This window comes from Lampris incognitus, chromosome 14 (assembly GCF_029633865.1).
Source record: "Lampris incognitus isolate fLamInc1 chromosome 14, fLamInc1.hap2, whole genome shotgun sequence".
Classification (NCBI taxonomy): domain Eukaryota; kingdom Metazoa; phylum Chordata; class Actinopteri; order Lampriformes; family Lampridae; genus Lampris; species Lampris incognitus.
The window spans coordinates 16,690,731-16,715,349 of NC_079224.1; the positions used below are offsets into that span (position 1 = coordinate 16,690,731).

Below are 24,619 nucleotides of genomic sequence, written 5' to 3' on the forward strand. Positions count from 1 at the left end.
ATGTCTAATAGGTGTCTTTCATAGAAAGAATCAATACATGCAAACATACACATACAACCCATATAGACACATATAAAGACCTACACACACACACGCACACATACAAAATATTATCTTTTCTTAGCAGCATATAAATAGGGAAAGGATTGATAGATTCAGTGATGCTGCTTGTTATAATACAGGGGAACAATAAGCCACAGCTGAGAATCACCACATGCACAGGATTTGGTCATCATTTTACAGAAACTGCAAAATATACTGCATTTTACACAGCTTATATGATACAGCTTAGTTTGCCGTTTATTTGCCATTTGTGATTTTTTTTTGGATCCCCCCTCTTTTTTTCCTCAATTGTATCCGGCCAATTACCCCACTCTTCTGAGCTGTCCCGGTCATTGCTCCACCCCCCTCTGCCGATCCGGGGAGGTGCTGCAGACTACCACATGCCTCCTCCGATACGTGCGGGTACCAGACGCTTCTTTTCACCTGACAGCGAGGAGTTTCGCCAGGGGGACGTAGCGCGTGGGAGGATCACGCTATTCCCCCCAGTCCCCCCCCCCCCAAACAGGCACCCCGACCAACCAGAGGAGGTGTTAGTACGGCGACCAGGACACATACCCACGTCCGGGTTCCCACCTGCAGACACAGCCAATTGTGTCTGTAGGGACGCCCGACCAAGCCGGGGGTAACACGGGGATTCGAACTGGTGATCCCCGTGTTGGTAGCCAACAGAATAGACCGCCATGCTACCCGGACGCTGTGATTTTTTTCTCCCCCTTGGAGTATACTTCTATTTGCTCAAATAATCCAAAACGATATCATCTGGGTTTCAGTGGAAGTAAAATATGGTGGGATGGTCTCTATCATAAATAGCATAGTTTTTCTACGCCCAGTCGCATAAGACATTAAGCTAATACTGATAATAACAAGGAGAATATGCTTCATATTCCTCAACAAGACACAAGTGCTGACCTTTCAAATTCAGTTACAGCTCTCCAACCGTGTTGGGCTTGGAAGAGACTTGTTAGTCTTTGGTCATAACTCTGTATGATGCTCTAATGCCAAACATCTTTACTACAAACCTCTTTTTTTTTTTTTTTTTTTTGCAGGCGTGTAATGATGCAGCAACATTGCAAGAAGAAATGTATAATCTGCGTATATTGTTAGTTTGCTTATTTTCTGTTTATGTGGCTCATGTTTTCTCTCAGATAATATGTGTGAGTTATTTTAAAGCAGAGATTAACTTGCTATCTTAAGAATTTTTAGAATACGTAAACACTTTACAATGTAACAACTACATTCACTCAGGTGCAAGTGCATACTTACCCAAACATCAGTAACAAATTAACACTATCAAACATAAGAGACGCATTCACACAATGACGCTGTTAGTTACTAGATGCAAACATACATATCGATAATGCTGAGGAGGTGACTGCATGCTGTTTAGTGTATGAGAGGGGTTAAATTGCTCATAAATGTCGTCTGTCCTTTCACGGCAAGCAAACTTGATGCGGAATAGCAGAAACTTCAGACTTAAGTTCTCACCGAATGCTGGTTTTCGCCGTTTTCCCCCACAAAGTTGTGAGCGCGGAGATCGCCGCGCCACTCGCAACAGAGCGAACCGCACAGAAAGCACAGAGGTGGTGACATTCACCAACATGGCGCTCGGTTGTCTGGGCAGAATCGGCTCGACGGTTTCTGGCCCTGCAAGTCACTGCTCGGCAACCCCGTCCCACGCTCTCTTCACCCAGTCGTTATTTTTATCATCGTTGTCATCATTTGGATCATCATCGCTATCTGCACCTATTTCCCATCGGCGGTGCTTTCCTACTTTCAACATCTGTTCCTCTGTTTCAGTAAATGCAGGCAGAGACTGGCTCTTTTTAGCATCACAGTACAGCACACAGGGCCATCTCATCCGCCGCTGGCTGAGCACGCAGACACGCCAGACGGCTGTCTTTCAAGTCTAGGGTGGTATAGGGTTTTTTTTTTCTTTCTTTCTTTTTTTTTTTTTTTTTTTTTTTTTTTGCATTTGTCCTTCTACCTATTGAAGTCTTTAAGTTATGCTAAGAAAAGAAGAGTGCCAGAAGTTTTCCTATTTGCAAGTGTGCACGTCATAGACTCTCATACACTCCTGACAGCTGACGTAGCAGCACCAGTGGAAAATACAATGGCACTTCTCCTTCCTCTTTTCAGTCCGGGTGTTGTGACCCCTGCCACAGCAGAGAAGGTCACAGCCATCTATGCCATGCGACGTCATGTTGCAGGTGCGATCACGAGTGCCGAAAGAGCCAGTCTCAGGGTTTGGGTCGCAGAAATTAGGCGAAGTCTCGTAATAAACCAGGTCGCGGTCAGTGGGGGGTTTGAAGTAGTTGTACTTCGGTCGCAAGGTTTCCACCCAGCCACGGGACTCCTTGTGTTTCTCCACGACCATCTCCGATGCGCTGTCATACTTGTCCTTCATGTAATCACCAATAACCCGGAAGTCAGGCTGAGACCACCAGCAAGTCTTGACCTCACAGCTGCCAGAGAGGCCATGGCACTTACACTTCAAGAACATGTTGTCATTGAGGGACTGAGAACAAGAAAATAACACAGGTTGATGAGTAAAATGGTACTGAAAGAAACCAATTTATTGACTTGAACATCATTATCAGGTGATAAAAGTTGGACACCAGCTAAAAGAGTTCTCATAAATAATAAAACATTACAAACGAACCGTTCTTCCCGCCTCGTTGTTATGGCGGTTCATGGCCGAACGTGCGTCAGGGCGATTCTCCCTGGCGTCGGCGAACTCCCGGGACACCATGCTGCCAAACTCCACATCCTCACTGCAGCCCCCCCACTTCCATCCCTCTCCTGGGGGGCCTTTGTGGCGCGTGTCACACCCACAGATAGTAGCAGAACCCTCCGCGCAGGCACGGGTCACTGCAAACGCCACACCCGCTGAAGCAATGGCGTGAACGAATGCTGATTCCCGCGTGGCTGGAAAGAGAGACAAACATAAGACTTACTGAAGAAAGTAAAACATCTAGTAGGAGCAGGCCCAGTGGTAGACCACAGATGAGGGTGGGGTGGGGGGGCATGAGGTATTTAAGGGGGCTAAGGGTCCCCCCTTACCTTGAAGAAAAAAAAACATTGTTCCTTCATAGATAAGGTCTCCTATTTGACTTTGTCCCACGGTGTATGAAACCCTAATTGATTGTTAGTGCTGTTATGTGGTATTCACTGTTGAAGTGTTCTAATTTCCTTACATACTTCAGTTCTTGGAATTAATAAATGAATTAGGATTTAAAATGTCATTGGTTCAGGGCGTCCGGGTGGCATGGAGGTCTATTCCGTTGCCTACCAACAGGGGGATCTCCAGTTCAAATCCCCGTGTTACCTTCAGTTTGGAAATAACATTGACTTGACTTGACTTGATTTGATTTGACTTGGTTGGGAGTCCCTACAGACACATTTGGCCATGTCTGCGGGTGGGAAGCCGGATGTGAGTATGTGACCTAGTCACTGCACTAGCGCCTCCTCTTGTCGGTTGGGGCACCTGTTCAGGGGGGAAGGGGAACTAGAGGGAAATATCGTGATCCTCCTACGCGCTACGTCTCCCTGGTGAAACTCCTCACTGTCAGGTGAAAAGAGGTGGCTGGCGACTCCACATGTACTATAGGAGGAGGCATCTGGTAATCTGCAGCCCTCCTCAGATCAGCAGAGGGCCAAGTACATTGGGGAGAAAAAGGGGGGACAGATCCCCCCCCCCCCCGAAAAAAAGTCATTGGTTAGGACCAGTGTAGAGCTGAGCGCGTACTAAAGTAAAGGCCATTGAAACAGCTGAAAGATATTTTAATGCACCATCTAAATTGTTCTCCAAAATATGTCTTCCACTACACAGATAGCTTCTTAAATTCTTGATAAACATGAACCTGCGTTGTCTCGTGTGAAAGTGCTGAAAGCCTGGTTGGTAAAAGACGGGCCAGACAACAAAAGAAAAGGCAGCTGTAATCGGTGGTCCGTCTTCACCATCAAACTAGTATGAGCACTCTGCTGATAGGCCCACCATATTACCAGATGACCTGCCACAAGGAAGGCCACACAGACAGTACCAGAAAGGGGAGGGAGCCTGGAAGATTGAGATCTGTCCTGCCTGTTACAAACATAAGCATTTAACGTGATCCACCATAGAAAACTTACCAAAGTGTTAGCCAGGCAAAGCCAGGGAAACTAGGAATAGGGGTGGATAGGTAATGTGAAATTATGTTGAGAGCCGGTCAAGAACATGTCCTGGCCTTATTTGTCAGGCTTCCACAAGCATGTGTATGAATGAAACTTCCCCCCATGTCAGCTTTGTAGGGTGGGCTACCTGATCATCTGGATGGGCTTAGCCCCCATAGCCCGCCTCAGGGTGAGAGCAGGGCCTGAATATGAGGCATGGTGCTTATAGAAACACCCAAGCAGTATTATGTAATCCTGAATTTATATGAATAGTCCGTTACCTGACGGTCATTGGGGATTTTCATTGGAAAAACTGCAGTAAAGCTCTGTTTTATATCGGCCTTTACTATGTTAGATGGTACTGTAAATGTGTCTCTGCAGGTCATTGAAATGTAGGTCATCGTACGCTGACACTGACGCCCGCCTCCGGTTTCATCTTGTGTAATCGCATAAGCAAACGTAAAATTTTTCCCCCGACATTATCCCTAAGTGCAAATGACTTTATTCAAATAAAACCTAAACCACAGGATATCATGACCGCATAATTGAGGAATCAAAACTGATCCACACCGATTTAAAAAAGAAACAAACCCATAACAAAACCGATTTAATCCAACCATGGCTAAGACATCAGAGAAGTGGCTGACTGTAGGTAGGGTCAAGATGTTGACTGGGAAACGTGCCTAGTGCTTGGAGACCAAGGTGTACCATTGTGTGTGGGTTCATCTTGCCCAGACATCAATCCTGCTGTCTGTGAATAAGGCCAGCGAGGGCTCAGTCTCTGTCTGGCATAGCTGACTGATGACTCAGAGGGATCAGGAACTTCCAGGGCGATGAGAGGAAGAGACAGGCCTGACAGCCCTATAATTAAGAGACTCAATTAAGCTTTTTTGAAAGGTTAGGAAATGGCCTCACACTGAAGGGGACAAGTCAAAAAATACAACAGGGAAATTGGTGTGCAAAGTGCCCACATGTGCAGTCCCGAAAACGTTGCGATGCATCTCTGTTTGATATGAGAACTATTGTAGATCTGCTCCACTTTAGCCCTCCCTGCTTTTACAGGATTCATTATGACAGGGAGGCTGCTTTGAATATATGTACTTGTATGGTCTTGCACGACCACAAGAAAAGACAGAGAGAGAGAGAAAGAGAGAGAGAGAGCAAGAGAGAGAGGGAATAAGAGTGAGAAAATGGAAAGACTAGGGGTAAACGGATGTAGGTAGAGAAAACAGGCAGGAAAGTATGGGGATAAGTCGTGACGTTTTGTGAGGAGGAAGCAAAAATGCACGTGTGCATGTGTGCATGTTAATGTGAGTGTGTTGCAATGTATGAGTGTTGAAAAAGAAATGGAGAGAGACAGAGAAAGAGAGAAGAAAGAAAGGAGGAGTAAAAAGCCAGGGAGTGCATGTGCTCCTCCCTTACAGCAGGTTCTAACCAGTTTGCGGACTAAAGGGCATTACGAACAATGATGCAAGAGAGAGGTCCTGCGTTCTCCAATACACACATACAGTAGCACATGTATGAGCACAGGGCGCACCAAGGCCTCAAATGATATAAACCTGTTTGTCTGTGGTGAGTTCACAAGGTATGGCACATTGCTTAAAATTGCAAATACCATGAGCGAAAACAAATCAGGGTACTCCTCTCATTATCTTATACTTTCTGGAATAAAGAATCAGGAACACTTTATTTGTTGTTTCACTTCATGCACCTGCATACATGAAATGAAACGAAATATTGTTCCCATATATCAAAGCTAGAACGCATATATCCAAACTAAGAACACATATATCCAAACTAAGAATACATATACCCAAACTAAGAACACATATATCCAAACTAAGAGCACATATATCCAAACTAGAACACTTATATCCAAACTAAGAACACATATATCCAAACTAGAACACATATATCCAAACTAAGAACACATATACCCAAACTAAGGACACATATATCCAAACTAAGAGCGCATATATTCAAACTAAGAGCACATATATCCAAACAAGAGCACATATATCCAAACTGGAACACATATATCCAAACTAAGAGCACATATATCCAAACTGGAACACATATCCAAACTAAAAACACATATATCCAAACTGAGAACACATATATCCAAACTGGAACACATATATCCAAACTAAGAACACATATACCGAAACTAAGGACACATATATCCAAACTAAGAGCACATATATCCAAACTAGAACACATATATCCAAACTAAGAGCACATATATCCAAACTAAGAGCACATATATCCAAACTAAGAGTACATATATCCAATCTGGAACACATATATCCAAACTAAGAGCACATATAACCAAACTAAGAACACATATATCCAAATTGGAACACATATATCTAAACTAGAACACATATATCCAAACTGGAACACATATATCCAAACTAGAACACATATATCCAAACTAAGGACACATATATCCAAACTAAGAGCACATATATCCAAACTAAGAGCACATATATCCAAACTAAGAACGCATATATCCAAACTGGAACACATATATCCAAACTGGAACACATATATCCAAACTAGAACACATATATCCAAACTAAGAACACATATATCCAAACTAGAACACATATATCCAAACTAAGAACACATATATCCAAACTAAGAACACATATATCCAAACTGGAACACATATATCCAGACTGAGAACACATATATCCAAACTGAGAACACATATATCCAAACTGGAACACATATATCCAAACTAAGAACACATATACCCAAACTAAGGACACATATATCCAAACTAAGAGCACATATATCCAAACTAGAACACATATATCCAAACTAAGAGCACATATATCCAAACTGGAACACATATATCCAAACTAAGAACACATATATCCAAACTAAGAACACATATATCCAAACTGGAACACATATATCCAAACTAAGAACACATATACCCAAACTAAGGACACATGTATCCAAACTAAGAGCACATATATCCAAACTAAGAACACATACATATAACCAAACTGGAACACATATATCCAAACTAGAACACATATATCCAAACTAAGAACACATATATCCAAACTAAGAACACATATATCCAAACTGGAACGCATATATCCAAACTGGAACACATATATCCAAACTAAGAACACATATGTTCAAAACAAGTTTTTGGATATATGTGTTCTTTCTGTTTTCTATCTTCATCTATCTTCTCTGATCAAATGCAAAATAAGACTTGATTTTGTCTAAATATATCCAGTTGCCTTCAAATCCTCAAACAAGAGTAACTGGAGGCTTGAGCTGTGTGGTTCTTATGATTCATCTACTTGGTCCTTTTACTAAATCCCCCAGTTCTTTATGTATTATCAGGAAGCTAATAAAGTATGGGTCAAGACATACAATGACACCGCAAGGGAAAGGGGGCAGAGGGCTTGTGGGATGAGGATAAGAGGAGAAAAGAGGATTATCTGGGGACACAATTTGAAAAGGAGGGCAACGATTTGGGAAGAGAAGTATCCTGACACTGAGGGGGGAGTATAGGAGTTTATCTGAAAACAAGACCAGGTGTTTCCTTCTAACAGCTGGACAGATGTAAGTGCAAAGTGGTTGTGTAGTGATGTTGAGGGTGTGTGTTACAGTTTAGAATACCTTGTAGGGTACCTTGACGGGTCCCCTGGTGAAGAATTCATTTATATCAAGTGCTGTGCGATTCCAGTAGAATATGTAATGAGCTGTACACCATATTGGGCAGTGTGGTCATGGTCCAAACAAATTCATAACACAACTGTGTTATGAAGTCCATAGCAAGATGGTTTGTGCTCGTGCATTGCAAAGTTCCACCTGCAACTTGCACCGTTGAACGAGGCCCCTTATAGGGAAACAATACTAAGATGCCATTAAAAAGGAAGGCAAGGACGGGGGATGCATCTTATATACTATTTCCTATGAGACAATTTAGCTGGAAAAAAAAAATCCCCAAATACAGAAACAGGACCTGCTCGTCCAGCTTAAAAAGACTTTAAAAAAATTATTTAGGGGACTGTCTCACTGAATTACTGCTTGTGATAGCGCCACAGTTAGAAGAGGCCCAATAACTCGGAAATTGGTGGCAACTGAGCCGCCGCTGATTTTTACAGCAGCAGAATGCTTCGAAACTCTCAGCAGAGACTCCGATAGATCTAAAAGGTGCATGGCAGCACGCCACAAATACAACTTTGAAGCATGACAAGATCACAAGCACAGAAAGTGAATGGGTCACAGACAATACTTTGTATTGTTTTCATCGACTCTTAATTACAGTCCACGTATGGCTCCAGACATGGCAGTAGTCCCTTAGGTGCCAAGCTACGATACCCCTGGCCATCAACCTCTCAGTCTTTTGCAGAGCGGAAACAGGAATTATTAGGAGACCCAGCAGTTTGTTTGGGGTTTTTTTCTAGCTTAACTTCATATTAACTAGTCAGAAATATATATTTCTGCGAGGGAGCTGAGCCAAAAAAATAATAAAAAAATTGCATTCATTTATTTAATACTAGTCTGAAGCCTACACAGATTTAGTTTATTTGCACTGTACAGATTTGGTCAATGCCCCCCCCCACACACACACACACAAAATGTCTTAACTTATGCTATTCAATATAAATTGATTTAATTTGAAATTTAACATCACATATTTCACTTTTCAAATTTATGGTATCAAATCTTATGTTGCTTTAGTTTTCTCTTTTTTTTCCCAATTTCCCACTAATTTTTATTTTTTATATTTTTCTGATATCTCTCTTTTTCAAACCGATTGAAAATATCAACTTTCAAAATGAACATTCAAGCTCGACGTATCCATTGCACTTGTATTTTGCTCTAAAAAGCATGACGGTATTAGCATCAACACACCTGGACTAGGTTACCCCCCCCCCAATACACACACACACACACACACAAAAACACTTCTCAGCTTGGTTGCGCCGCTTTTCTCGCATTTAAAACCCATTTATGGTATTTCAAGACACTTTCTTCCAACAGTGCTCCTCCACCAAACTTTGCCAGACCCTGGCATGGCAAGTGGTCCCTACAACCTGCTGGGGGGCTGAATCCCCTATTGTGCTGCCACTGTCACGCTGTGTTAGCCCCACAATGGCCCCAGATATTTTATATGAAATTTGCCCTGGCCAGTGATTAGTGGGGACCAAGTTAAGTCATAGCAACAGAGAACTATGCGTTGGCTGGACCCCGCTTGTCGGCAGACGGGGAAATCCCTATTCAAATGGTTTAATAAAACAATCTAAAGGGCGTGTGAATGGGGAAAAGCGCTTTTTCTCCTGCTTAATCTCATGGTTGCGGAGATATTGTGCTCCGAGCGGTGCCCAGCGGGGAGTGGGGCTAAGGTCCCCCCATCAACTGCATTTACCACACCCCTTCTTTCTTTCTTGCCCAGAGTTAATGATATACCGGTGTGCTAACCTCCCTCCCCCAGCATGGAGAAACATGCATTTTATGAAAAGCAGAGACCTCTTAGCACATCCTAAATTGTAACACTTTCTCATCCTCAGGTCACGGGTCAGAACTCGCATCACCTGACCTTTTGCTAGTGGGTTTGGACGCTGCTGAGTTTGGGTGGCTCGCGTTAACCTATAAAGTAGATTTCCTGATACTCCGAATTTGGGCAGAGTGTGACCAAATGGGCCTATAATATCTGTTTACGCATGTCTGAATCTATTACATCATGACTGCTAGCCGAGCATGGCGAAGGGCTGCGGTGGGATACATTGTAATTACTTCTACATGCTTTACATGTTATGTAATGGGATTTACCATAAACCTCATTTCATTTTTTTTTTAATGGTTTCAAGTAAGGAGTAGTGACTAAGTGTGCATGTCCATACCTGCATGGGTGTTCACGCCTGTGCAGTTGTGACTGCCCACTCTCTGTGGCAATGCCACCCTCCGCAATGCAAATCATATCACTCAGCCCGCCTGATTGTTGCTATATAAGTAGGTCTTCTGTAAACGCCGAGAGTGCGCCAACATCTCTGGGATCAACTCTGTGGTCTGAGAACACCTGCACGGCCCTCTACCACCTTTCATCACACGCAGATTCCAGCAGTGCATGTTTTGACACTTTGGTTAATGTAAATTAATGAGTGCTGACGCAGTCGTAGCCTGAAGGTAGGGCTTGTGATCTGGGGTGTGGAGAGAGAGAGCGAGAGAGAGAGAGAGAGGGAAGACAGGAGGGAGGGACGAGACAGAAAAAAACAAGACGTAGTATGCATGTGTTGAGCTACGGTTTTTTTTTTTTAGGAAGCATTTATTTAACCATCTACGCAGCAATATCTGCATGAGGCTATGCATGCTAGAGTTTCATTGCATGGTGGATGCAGGTTCGAGTGTGGCCACTCTGATATGTTCGTGATAGCATCTGTGCGTGTCGGTGGGAATAAATGTCTGTGTGTCGGTGTTAGCATGCGAGGTGACATGCTGTGCGATTGCTTCCTCGGGCTGTTGTCAGAACCTGCAATGTGTTTCTCATTCCATCTCCAAATCGGCGAGGTATACAGCCTGCTATCTCCAAAACTCTCTCGGCCACATCGCAAAGACGCCTACGGCCTCTTGAGACCCACTGTTCCTCCCGGCCTGTCCCCTGAAAAGGCAGGAGGAAACCAACACATGGGAGTCTGCGTGGCAGACAAACAGACACCAGTGAGGACAATGGCCCTGACGCACAGACAAACACGAGCATCAATCAAAGCCAATGAGATGGAAGCCCTCTCCTACTAAGTCCTATCAAAGGTCTATGAGCTCCTAAGTCACTCTCCTTGGCCTCTGACAAAGGCACTTAATCCAGCCACTTTGACCTCTCACATTATTAAGGGCCTCAATGACCTTAATCCAATCAAAATGATTTACTAAAGCTCAGACCCCAAGAGTAGCTGCCTCTCCTTTCCACTCAGTGCTCCTGCGATTGAGGGCCGGGACGGTGGACACTGGGAGGGGATGTGATGGCATTTTGCACCACAAAAGGGTTTGGTTTTCGAACCCCTATCGTTACCCACCTACTTAGGCTCAAGCCTCCTCGATCATTGTAACAAATGGCTGGAGAGTTTATTAAAAGCAATTGCCCTTCCTAACCTCATCTACCCCCATGGTAAACATCACTCTTCCCTAACTAGGTGACAGGTTAAAGATCCCCCCCCCCCCAGCCTCCACCCCAAACATCTGTGCACATCCTTAAACTTTTGTGACTGGCACCTTAATGAGCAGACTCACCATCCAGCAATGCAGAGGAAGGGGGGGAAATAATGCAGATAGAAAAAAAGAAATGATCTCTACTCACTGAATCCATGTCTTGAATTTCTGGTTTCTTGAGTTAGTCTTTCGTATTGTTAAAGGTGCTGGGGAATTCCTGCCTGAGCCAATGATTAAATCTGATTGAACTTGTGTGTCTGCAAACCGTATACAACCAAAACTAGAGTTGAGTGCATGTTTTGGAAAATGTCGATAGCACATCTAAAAGTGTTTTATAATGCCCTTCAGTGGCGTCCAACCTCGAGGATGACAGTCCCAGAGGAATCCCTCTGAAGGAGACTTCAACAAGACAGAACAAACTCTGCCCAGTTCTGCATATGGGTTATCTTGTGCATGCTGGCTGCTCATTGAAAGCCATTTGAACAGGGGTTGAGGGGAACTTCATGAATGATGCACACAGGGAGCGCAACATTTTTCCAAAAATCTCATCTTGTCTCATCTCATCTCATCATCAGCCGCTTCTCCACGGTTGGGTCGCGGAGTTTTTTGAGTTAATCTATAATCAAAATCTCAGCTGGCTTTTCAGAAACCAACTTCATTCTTCCATTTCAACTTTTTTTTGTTTTGCTATGTTTTCTCTCATTTCTTAGATGCTTTGAATATTTGACAGCAGCACCGGTCCACAGTACATTTGGTGTTAGTTTAGCTGAGACCGTGCATGTCAGCCATAAACGGCAGTTGGAGCCATGGAAATGATTATACACTACATACACATCCTCTAAGAAGTAGTCAGGAGCAGGTTGAGGAAAAATAACAACTTATGGTATTTGAGTCATTTGGCGTAGAGCAAAACAGGAGCAAAGAGAAAGTTATTACATATTGAGTTCGGGGGCTTAAAGCTGTCATCCTGAAGATCTGTGTTTTTTGGTTAGCTTGCTGACACCAGTGGTGATGCTGGTGTGTGACCAGACCCATTTCAAATGACACACAGTCACCGGTGCTGCTGTGTAAGCAGTTCTCCCGTTGCCCAACCATATCTGGGTTTAAGCTATTAGGTTAGTATAAAGGTCTTCTGTGAGCTTGGTCTGTCCTATCTGCTTGATTGACACAAACGCTTGGACTCTTCTTCAAACTCCAGATCCTTTACATTGGCTTGCTATTGTACAAATGTAATATGATGGGCATCATATTTTTTTTCCCCCCTCCAGGAAAGTCCTACCCAGCTGTAACCATTACAATGACCAACTACAAAAGTGTTCATATTTGGGTATTTGTGGAATAGCTATTGTCTCAAATACACCGGTGAGTATCAGAAAGGACATTTTGCTTAGAGAGCTGATTCAAGATTACAGCTTTAGATACACCCCCCCCTTTTCTCCCCAATTGTACCCAGCCAATCACCCCACTCTTCTGAGCCATCCCGGTCGCTGCTCCACCCCCTCTGCCGATCCGGGGGGGGGGGGCTGCAGACTACCACATGCCTCCTCCGATACACGTGGAGTCGCCAGCTGCTTCTTTTCACCTGACAGGGAGGAGTTTCACCAGGGGTCGTAGCACGTGGGAGGATTCCCTCCAGTTCCCCATCCCCCCTGAACAGGCGCCCCGACCGACCAGAGGAGGCGCTAGTGCAGCGACCAGCACACATACTCACATCCGGCTTCCCACCCGCAGACACGGCCAATTGTGTCTATAGGGACGCCCGACCAAACAGGAGGTAACACAGGGATTCGAACCGGCGATCCTCATGTTGGTAGGAAACAGAATAGGCCTCCACGCCAGGTACACTTTTTTTGTGGCATAAAAAATAAACTCGAGTTTTTAACTCCCACATACCATGGCTTCGAGTCAGAGACACATGTTAGTTGTGTAACATTACCTTTATCTAGCACTGGCCCAAAAATGGCCAGATTGTCGTTAACAGTGGTGCAGTTCCAGCGCCGACCTCTGAACTGATGCTGGCACTCCTGGATGCCAATCTTCACCCCCTCCGCCACACTGGGCATGATCTCCACATAGTTCCGGCAGAATCGCAGCTGCTTGGGCACCAGGCCAGGGATGCTGCCACACAGGATAGGTTGGGTACCCAGCGATGAGTATTGGTGACCCACTGCAAGGGACCTACAGGGAACAGGGGGGGGGGATCATGGTGTCAGTGTGTGTTTGCTGAGGTTGCATCCGCTGAACGTGTCTCTCTTCATCTGTTGTATCAAAAGTGTGTGCTTGTGCAGGTGCATGTGTCTGTGTGTGTTTGTGTGTGTGTGTCTGTGCCTATTTATTTGCCATATCAGATGGTGCCGTTAGGTATCTATCCTTTATCCCATCTCAGCCACCCTTTTTGTAGACACCTGGCCTTTGTGTGTATTGAAATTGCAGAGCTACCGCCACAGACGTAAGCAGGGCTGCAGCCCAAGATGAAAGTCCGCGCTGCGCCTAGACTACTTCATACACGTTAAGTTGACAACTTGGAAAGCTACACCTTGTTATTAACTGTCCACACACTTAACAGGCCTCCAGTTTAAGCTAATAAGAGTGCACCCCTACATTGAAGCTTCAGAGAGTGTATTAAGTGCAACTCCGGGCCCTTCCCCCTCTCCCCTTTGAGGAAGGTATTGTGGGATACAACAAGTGCGAACTTGGTGGTACACCGATTACATCTCTCTCTCTCTCTCCCTCTCTCTCGCTCTCTTTTGCCCCCCCTCTCAATCTCTCTCAATTAGGGCCATTTAAAACTGTAACCATGGAAATGAAGCAACCTTTCCATTTATTTGGGGAAATTTTGAGGAAACTTTTGCCCTGTTGTGTTTTGTGAATGGATGATCAAAAGCCCGCTTGTCAATCTGCCAGGAATGCATTTCAGATTTCCACGTCGCACAAAGACTTGTTAAAGTGGGAGGGGGGGGGGCTGTATTAATTGGATGGCTTTCTCCCATTTCATTTGATCGCCACCCGTCTATGTTGGAGGAAACAGGTTAATAGGTTGTATAAACAGTTTTGATCTCATTTAAACCAATACCAAGGCTTGGCAACACGTCCTCCTCCCCCCCCCCCGTTTGATAAACTCTTGAACCGTTGACCTGAACCGTTTGAACCAACATAAATAAATGTTACCAAGATCAATATTTTGACAACTCGCTCTGTTTTTCACATAACAGCCAGATTGTTTAATAGCCGAGTTCCTATTATCATTGGCAATGCTGCTGCAGAGCAGCTACAAAGTGTCTTGTTGGCAACCCAGACAAGTATTCGTTACACAGTATCTGAGTGGGAGACTTAGTGCCAATTACAGTAACCTGTCAGTTCTCTTAAGAGTGACCTGGGCATGATAACACTGACGTGGAGTCTGTGTCTCTGCACACACAAAAGGCAAAGAAGGTGTCGGCCGTGCCGCGCCGCTCAATTAACCTCCTATCTGTTGACCTGCTCGGTGTCGTCCGGGGACTAATCGCTGATCACAACAAGATTACCCAAACTCCCGACAATCACCTCGGGCACCTCGCTGCTCAGAGAGACCTCCAACACCAGATGACCTTTGACAGACTGTTCCTGCCTGGTCAGCTCCGCACGGCAACGTTGAACTTCGGAGCAGATCATATATCTACTCTCAGATCGTTTTAAAGGTGGCATTTGAACTTAATCCGTCTGCCATCAAGGTGTCCATGAGCAGGTGAACCTACTTAGGACGTTCCTGTGTTGCAAATGGGACTTATGTGTGTCGCCACAACAAACTTTCTTCCCCAATTTCGACAGATTAGACAGGTCTTGTTGATCGTAAACGAGAGGTCCGGGGGAGCGAGTGACAGCGCGTTAAAAAGGACAAAGAGGAAATAACTTTGGTCCGCAAAAATTCTACGAGAATCAACGTATCGGTGAACAATGGCAGTCCCATCACAAACTGACCTCTGTTTGCCCTTTGTCAATCCATACCCCAAGGCACCAGGCAGACCATTCCCAACAGAAACCTGAGTCTACATCACAGACCGGTGGAGATGTTTCCCCCCCTGAACACACATAACATACAGGACCAGGCTGCAGAACTCCTCACCGCCCCATCACTGAACACACCAGACAATTATAAGTTCGGGGAGGGTTTGAGTGAACCCAGCGCTGCAGATGTATGGAGACAAATGTTATTCTAGTTCTCACTCTCCTCTTCCTCCGTAAACAACATAAGGCCACAGGGAAGTGGCTTTTAAGAGAGAGAGGGAAAAAAAACCATAAAGCCTTTTTCATTTTACAAGAGCGTTTGCTTTAACTACAAAGGGGGTGTTTGACGACGATGAATCGACCCAAAATTTGATCCAAAAACAACAACAACAGCAGATATTTGAGGTGGTAACTGTTACTGAGCTGGATATGAAACAGAATCTACATGTTCTAACACATGTTGTGCCATGTCTACCGGAGTTTCCTCTTTGCGAGTATTAAATGGGGCGAACAGGTGCAAAACTGCCAGATTTTTATCTCTTAACAATTCATCTAATTTTATTCATTCTCATCTCGGCATGTATTGAGCCTCGCCACTATAATCGCTAATGCACCTGCGAGGGTCTTTGTGGTTCTGTGTATTTGTGCAAGTTTACAAGTAACAGTGTGAGGGTGAATCGAATCCACGTCCTTCTCGACGCATGAGAAAGTCACACTAGCCACGGCAGACTGAACCAGCTTGAACGTTCCCCTCTCGTGCTTCCGTCTCTGTGTCTGCCTCACTGGGGCCGAGTGAACCATGCCACATTTTCCTGTTTTAGGAAACGGCCTAAGAGAGAAGGCAGAGCGTGCTTCAGCCGGGATGATTTATGACTTCGTCAAGTGCCATAGCACGAAGAAGGGCGCCGTCCACTGCCAGCCATTACAAATCTTTAAAGCATAACTGCTAGCATTAGTGGCGCGCTTTAGGATCCAGGGGTCCCTGACGGCCCCCCGCTTTCCACGCATCCAAGTGATGACAACAGCAGCATGAATAATCCTCTGTCATTTCACGTCATTTGACCAGATCTCTCCTTCACTGAACCTACTGGTGCCACCGAGATGACAGGTGAATCAAAAAATGCGGGGGAAATAGTTTTGCTGATCTTGTCCCGTGTTACAAAACAAAAACGTGAAAGAAACACGTCACAAATAAGCACTTTAGAGAAACATCTATCACATTCAATTTTAGTCTCAGTATAGACCCCCCCCTTCTCATTTAAGTGGATCCAGTCAAGGTTTAATGCATATTTCAGCAAGCCCAAGCAGGGTACCTTAGAATTACCACTTCACTCTTGGGCCCCGGGGCCTTGGAGCTGACTTTGACATCAAGAGAGCATATTTGGGAAAAGGAATGCGCGGCAAGCTTTCACCTCCAGGTATTTATCTTCTAAGGTGGGGTGTACCGGGCAGGGAGGGAGGGCGGGGGGGTGCAGTCAGGCTATGTCATGGCAGGTCGAGAAGAGACAGACGTGAAGCTGTCATAATGCAGATCCACGTCCCGCGCCGATATCCCAGAGGCCGCCATGACATGGGGGGGTGGGGGTTGAAGTCTGAACAGCTTTGACGGCCACTCCAGGCTGGATTCTCCGGCTTCTGTCAACAGAGCTCCGCCAACTTGGTCATTGTAGGAATGAACGGCAGAACTCGGGGCTAGCTTTCTGCTTGCAAACAAAAAGACGGTATGGGGCCAAGTCAGCCACTGTCCAAAAGGAGCCATATTATTTGGAATTGGGTTGCGTTGTCACGAAAACATGAAATAAACCGCAGCGTTGTTTTTTTTTTCCCGTTGCATGGCTGTTGAAACGAGAACAAAGCTCAAAGTTGCTGCGAGTGTGCAGAGTTCAGCGGTGACCTCATCACAACTACTTAGCCCGCTATAGTCGGAGACATGTTTGTATTGGTAGGAGAGGTACAATGAACCCAGAGCTTCTGTCAGATTTACATGCCACTTCTTTTGCTTCTGTAGATGCACTCCTGCCTTAACTGAACAAATGATCTGACCCATCAAAAGCATGCCATAAACACACAAGTTAACTAATAGCTTGATTCATTTTGCCAAAGGCTGGTTGCAGTGACTAAATGGAAACCTGCTATCTGCTTTGTCATTTATGACTGATTGATGTCTGCATACCAAAAAATTCCGATAAAGGGAGCTCCAAGTGATTTTGCAATACAATGCCACTCATTCCTGTGAATGATAATTTTTTTATTGGGAGTGTATGACCAAGAGCTGTTGGCTAGCAAAACTCAAACCTTGGTATCGGTTTACTGAAAAATGCCTCCAGATCCAAACAAGGTTACCCACACAGTATCTGGGCCTTCTTACTGATTCATTACAGTTAATCATTCATTTTTCCATCTCGAAAGACCTGCTGGAAACAATTAAAATAAACAAATAGAAAACTACCCCATCAGCATATTGCATAACCTGCTAACTCTCAGAGCGAGGTGCATTGTTTATCGTTTAGGTCCATTTTCTTCCCATCTTCTAGTCCACAGCGCCCTCATATATCTGGGCTCTCCTCCAGGTGAGCATGTAATGAGGTCCTCACCACTGTTACCAGCACTCACTAGTGTTACCAGCACTCACCAGTGTTACCAGCGCTCACCACTGTTACCAACACTCAGAAGAGTTACCAGCACTCACCACTGTTACCAGCACTCACCAGTGTTACCAGCACTCACCGCTGTTACCAGCACTCACTAGTGTTACCAGCTCTCACCAATGTTACCAGCTAGTGTTACCAGCACTCACCACTATTACCAGCACTCATTAGTGTTACCAGCACTCACTAGTGTTACCAGCATTCACCACTGTTACCAGCACTCACTAGTGTTACCAGCAATCACCACTGTTACCAGCACTCACCAATGTTACCAGCACTCACTAGTGTTTCCAGCACTCACCAATGTTACCAGCAGTCACCACTGTTACCAGCACTCACCACTGTTACCAGCACTCACTAGTGTTACCAGCACTCACCACTGTTACCAGCACTCATTAGTATTACCAGCACTCACAACTGTTACCAGCACTCACCACTGTTACTAGCACTCTCTAGTGTTCCCAACACTCACCACTGTTACTAGCACTCACTAGTGTTACCAGCACTCACCACTGTTACCAGCACTCACCACTGATACCAGCACTCACTAGTGTTACCAGCACTCACCACTGTTACCAGCACTCACCACTGTTACTAGCACTCTCTAGTATTACCAGCACTCACTAGTGTTACCAGCACTCACCACTGTTACTAGCACTCTCTAGTGTTACCAGCACTCACTAGTGTTACCAGCACTCACCACTGTTACTAGCACTCTCTAGTGTTACCAGCACTCACCACTGTTACTAGCACTCTCTAGTATTACCAGCACTCACTAGTGTTACCAGCACTCACCACTGTTACTAGCACTCTCTAGTATTACCAGCACTCACTAGTGTTACCAGCACTCACCACTGTTACTAGCACTCTCTAGTGTTACCAGCACTCACCACTGTTACCAGCACTCTCTAGTATTACCAGCACTCACTAGTGTTACCAGCACTCACCACTGTTACTAGCACTCTCTAGTGTTACCAGCACTCACCACTGTTACCAGCACTCACTAGTGTTACCAGCACTCACTAGTGTTACCATCATTCACCACTGCTACCAGCACTCACCAGTGTTACCAGCAGGACACCCAGTAAATGAAGTGAACTAGGGTACACATACTCTCTGGCCTACCTCACATAGTTCAGAGGACATTCTCGTTTTGCTGTTTAATGATGATGTTTAATGATAGGGGTGGTTTGTTGACTTATTTAAGGCAATAATCATTATGATGAGCATATCTAGTATAACATGAAGGATGCGCGACTGTCTCCTACAAACAAAAGGCAACAGCTCCTCTCTTTTTATCTTTGGATCTTGCAGGATCTTTTTGAAAACTAAAAAAAAAAAAGAATAAATGAATGAACGGATGGATTAATAGTGCCATGTGGTTACACGTCTGTTCCTGAATTTCATATGTTGTGTTATCATATATACAGTTTCAAGGAAGGACTTTGCAAAAAATAATATCAAGAAGACACTAGTTAATGACAAAGGGATGAATGCGTCATCATTTAATCTTTAACTGGCATCTGAAACACATCAGAGGATCTCTATAACGTGAACGTTGAAAGAAAGAAAGAAAGAAAGGCAATGTAGATCATTGCTGTGTATCATGCGACGGCTGAGGACTTCACGGTATCTCAGGCCATAATGGTATCAGACGCAGTGCTCTAATAAATACATTTTATTCTGACAAGGAGAATGAATTCATCACTTCTGATCACAGGAGCAGAGAGTCCATACTGACTCTGGTGTCCTCAGGTGGTCCATCAGATGAGTGGCACTACCCCCAATATAAGAGACCTCCTCATCTCTTCCTGTTTACGTTCTGGGCCAAAGCCTCCCAACTATTTACTCACACACCCACACATGACACACACATTCATACATAACACACACATAACAAACACATCCATACATAACACACACATCCATACAAAACACATACATAACAGACACATACATACATAACAAACACATCCATACATAACACACACATCCATACATAACACACATAACAAACACACCCATACATAACGCACACATCCATACATAACACACACATCCATACATAACAAACACATCCATACATAACACACACATCCATACATAACACACACATCCACACATGACACACACATAACCACATAACACACACACACATCCACACATAACACACACCATAACACACACATCCATACAAAACACACATCCACACATAACACGCATACAAAACACACACCATAACACATGCATCCATACAAAACACACACATAACACACATCCATGCATAGCACACGTCCGCACATAACACACACATCCATACATAACACACACATACACACATAACAGACATACATACGTAACACATATCCACACATAACACACACATCCATAAAACACACACATCCATAAAAAACATACATCAATAAAAAGCACATCCATAAAACACACACTCACACATAACACGCATCCATAAAACACACACTCATACATAACACACATCCGTAAAACACACACTCATACATAACACACATCCGTAAAACACACACTCATACCAAAGAGGGTTGAATCAGTTCATCTGGATACAACGTGTATTGTGTCCAGATGAACTGATTCAACCTTCTTTGATTTCTTACCTGGATTATTGAGCATGCATCAAGACACACACACTCATACATAACACACATCCGTAAAAAAAAAACCATACGTATCACACACATTAACACATAACATATGCATCCATAACAACACACACTCACATGTAACACACCCATCCATAAAAATCGCATACATCCATAAAAACACATACGCTCATACATAACACAAAGAGCCATAAAAAAACGCATACATATCACACACACTCATACATAACACACACCCATAAAAAAACACACATAACAAACACAGCCATCGAAAACACATACACAACACATGCATACATACATAAAACACACACTCATACATAACACACATATATCCATAAAAAACATACATAACACACACACATAAAACACACACTCGTACACAACACAAAGAGCCATAAAAACACACATATTGCACACATTCATACATAACACACACATGCATAAAATACACACTCATACATAACACACGTCCATAAAAAAGACATACATAGCACACACATACACACATAACACACATACATACATAACACACACACACACATACATAACACACATCCATAAAAACACACGCTCATACATAACACAAACCCACACGCGCCTAAACGCCGTCAGGCCCGCGCCGCCTTTGCACCTGCTGAACACAACGATCGCTTCCCTTCCGCGTGCACACAGCCTACACGTGCACTTTATGGAGCGTGGAGGCTAACTGGTAGCGGGATCGATGCTTTTTGGCTGTTCGCTGCTCCTCTCTGCCGGGTCCGCAGCTCTTCTCTCGGCGCCTGCCCTGCACATCAGCAGCGTCACTGACGCACGTGCTGGTCTTCCCTCTGAACGTCGCGTGTCCGGCGGCCTGTCCGTCTCCACCTCAGCCTCCCCAAGGCTGCCCGACGTCCCTATCGAGCGGCGCAAGTGGGATCGGACCGGCGCACTTTCACGGCCGGGGCGAGTCAGTGTTGGTAAAGTGACTGTCGGGTCTCGGCACTGGATTACAACCGGGGGAACGAATTGAATGTATAGCCAGTGTAGGCCTACACAAACAAACAATCCAGATACGGTATAAAAAACAAAACAAAACAAAACAAAAAGAAAAGGAAAAGGGAGGAGAGCCACGCAGCCGGCGGCGCGACAGAGGAAGCGCGACACTTACCACCAGATGGGATAACTCGCCATGACGCGCGTGTGCCCGCACAGCAGCAGCAGGAAACATCCAGCGTACATCATCATCATCCTCACCCAACTTTCGCCAAACATCTTCGCCGCGATGCCCGCACGTACACGCGCGCTCAGACGCGCACTGTCACGCAGTCCGCGCGGTGGTGTGTCGCGTGTGTTCTGTCCCCCTGCGCGCCACACACACACAGGCACGCTCTCTTCTCGCGTCTAGCCGCGGCAGGAACTCGGGAGCCAAATATTAAAAGTTAAAAGCGGCTTGGCTTTTTTTTTTCCTTGTTAGGACCCAATCAGCGGGTATTGCCAAAGGGGGAATTGTGATGATACTGTTCCCTGGCGCTGTTTCCTGACTCAGTCAGTCCGTCAGTCAGTCAGTCAGTCAGTTTGAGCGCAGACGCTGGAATGAGCTTATTTTAAGATGTGTTTTAGTGCTCATTGAGAGTTGGTCGCATTAGCATGCTGTGTGTGTGTGTGTGTGTGTGTGTGTGTGTGTGTGTGTGTGTGTGTGTGTGTGCGTGCGTGTGTGTGTGTGTGTGTGTGTGTGTGTGTGTGTGTGTGTGTGTGTGTGTGTGTGTGTGATAGCTATATAATGTTTAAAGGAGAGAGGGAGGGTCCCGGGGCTTTTAAATAGACATCGGAACCCCCGTGGATAGCGTAGCTATAACAACCTGTCCGGATTTCACTCCCCGGTTTGAAGCTTCTGAGACGCAGAAAATAAATATGTGTGAATTGCCTGAGCCCCACTGCTAGGCTCCGCGATCCCCCGTGCGTCCCCGTGTGTCTGTGTGTGTCCCTGTGTCCCTGTGTGTGTCCCCGTGTGTCTGTGTGTGTGTCCCTGTGTGTGTCCTTGTGTGTGTGTGTCTGTGTGTGTCCCGTGTGTGTGTATGTGTGTGTGTGTCTGTGTCTGTGTCTGTGTGTGTGTGTGTGTGTGTGTGTCCCCGCGTGTCTGTGTGTGTCTGTGTGTGTCGTTGTGCTGTGTGTGCAGTGACACACGCAGTCTCCGTGTTAACGTGGACTCGGGGCTGCTATCCTGATATGACCTCGCATTTCAGCGCTGCGCGTCCGTGAATATCATGTTGTCCGTTGTCCAAGTCACCTCCCTGTCTCTAACACATGCTGCGAAATACTGAAACGAACGGGGGGGGGGGGGAACAACATTTTATATTTATCTATTTATTTGTTCGCTTTGCAATTAATCATTTCAGAAATCATGATGGCTTGTCTAGACGAATTAAGGAGAGGTTTTATTCTATAATAGTATAACTCATGCACTTCAGCTCTCCTGGTTTGTATAATATATATATACATATATATATGTGTGTGTATCTATCTATACATACATATATATATACAGACATATATATATATATGTGTGTGTGTATCTATCTGTTTATCTATCTATCTATCTATTTATCTATCTATCTATTTATATATATATATATGTGTGTGTATGTATGTATGTATGTATGTATGTATGTATGTATGTATGTATGTATGTATGTATGTATGTATGTAAACTGGATGATATCAACATACTCCAACGAAAATAATGAAAACGGGGTGAGGCGACAGTTTGTCTTACTGAACATCATCTGGCTGCTGCTGGCTGAATTAACAGACAGTCGGTGGTGGCTGATAAGCACAGTTGTATTCCAGACACACGTGTGTCCCTGTACTGACCCGCGGTGGACACAGTCTCCCCTGGGGAATAAATGAAGAGGCCAAGGCAGAGTCGATGCATTCGTTGACATTCCATCATCTTTCGAAGATGTTTTCTTCTTTTTTGCTATCTCGGTGTTTACTCGTCTAGCGTTGAACCAGGTTGTTGAGCCGCAGCCTCCCTGGGTCAGACAGACCCCCCCCCCCCAAAAAAAACCCCAAAACAACAGCAGCAGCAGCAGCAAGACGGGAAAACAGAAGCAGAGAACGGGTTAAACGTGCACAGAACGATTCGGTTATTTGGGGGAAACAACGATTAAAAGATAATGAAAACGAAAATTAATCGAGCCTAATCAATCCATCCACATCCGTCCGTTATCTAAAGCCGATTAATCCAATTTAAAGTCTCGGGTAAAACAAAAAAAAAGAAAAGAAAAAAAAGAATAAATAATACAAATGACTGGCGTGTCTGAGTGGACAGTCTGCTTGTTGGTTGGTTGATTACGTCATTCGAAGACGCAATTATTTACGGTTGGAAATACAGTGATTATTGTTGTTGTTATTATTGTGTTATTATCATCGATATAATAATAAGAATCGGCTCAATGAAATGGCCTAAATTTCGATTAAATGTTTTTCATTTGGGAGCCTAAACTAATGTGGCGCTGTGTTGACACGGTTCACCAGTGTTAAGGGTCAGATCTGATGTAATGCAGGTGTTCATAATAAGCTCACATTAAACACACTGTCGAACTTAGATAAGAAAATCACTGAAGTGACGTCATCACCTGCCCAGTTATAATGCAGTGATGTGTTATATGCAATACGTATACATAATAATATGTTATATGTAAGATGTGTTAGATTATTAAATAATTCATCTATCTATTCATTTGTTTATTTAAAGGCAGGATGAGTAGGATTTTCCTAAAAATAAAATAAAATAAATAGAGTCCCTCTCAATCATCTATTAATCCCTCTCGATCATCACTTATCACCCACTAGACGTGTGTGGCGGTGTCTGTATGTTCGTATTAGCGGTGTACGGGACGTTTCTGGGCGTGAACCTTTGGGCAGCGGGACTCTAGAAAACGTAGCGACCAGTTGCCGGATCGAGATCCTAAG

General features: G+C 44.5%; 1 protein-coding gene across 1 annotated transcript; it reads right to left on the reverse strand.

Moving 5' to 3' along the window:
* Nucleotides 1-1,885: 1,885 nt before the first annotated feature.
* Nucleotides 1,886-22,025, reverse strand: wnt3a (wingless-type MMTV integration site family, member 3A). Its single transcript, XM_056292610.1, has 4 exons — nt 21,813-22,025; nt 13,328-13,569; nt 2,723-2,988; nt 1,886-2,578 (listed from the first exon to the last, which is right to left on the reverse strand). The coding sequence occupies exons 1-4, from the start codon at nt 21,914-21,916 to the stop codon at nt 2,099-2,101; spliced, it is 1,092 nt and encodes a 363-aa protein (XP_056148585.1). The 5' UTR covers nt 21,917-22,025; the 3' UTR covers nt 1,886-2,098.
* Nucleotides 22,026-24,619: the final 2,594 nt, after the last annotated feature.

Coding starts and splice junctions, on each gene's coding strand:
- wnt3a (XM_056292610.1), bottom strand. CDS start 21,916: ATGTTTGGCGAAAGTTGGGTGAGGATGATGATGATGTACGCTGGATGT. Junction 2,989..13,327: donor TGGGCCAGTGCTAGATAAAG/GTAATGTTACAC, acceptor CTCTCTTTCCAG/CCACGCGGGAATCAGCATTC. Junction 2,579..2,722: donor ACAACGAGGCGGGAAGAACG/GTTCGTTTGTAA, acceptor TCTTGTTCTCAG/TCCCTCAATGACAACATGTT.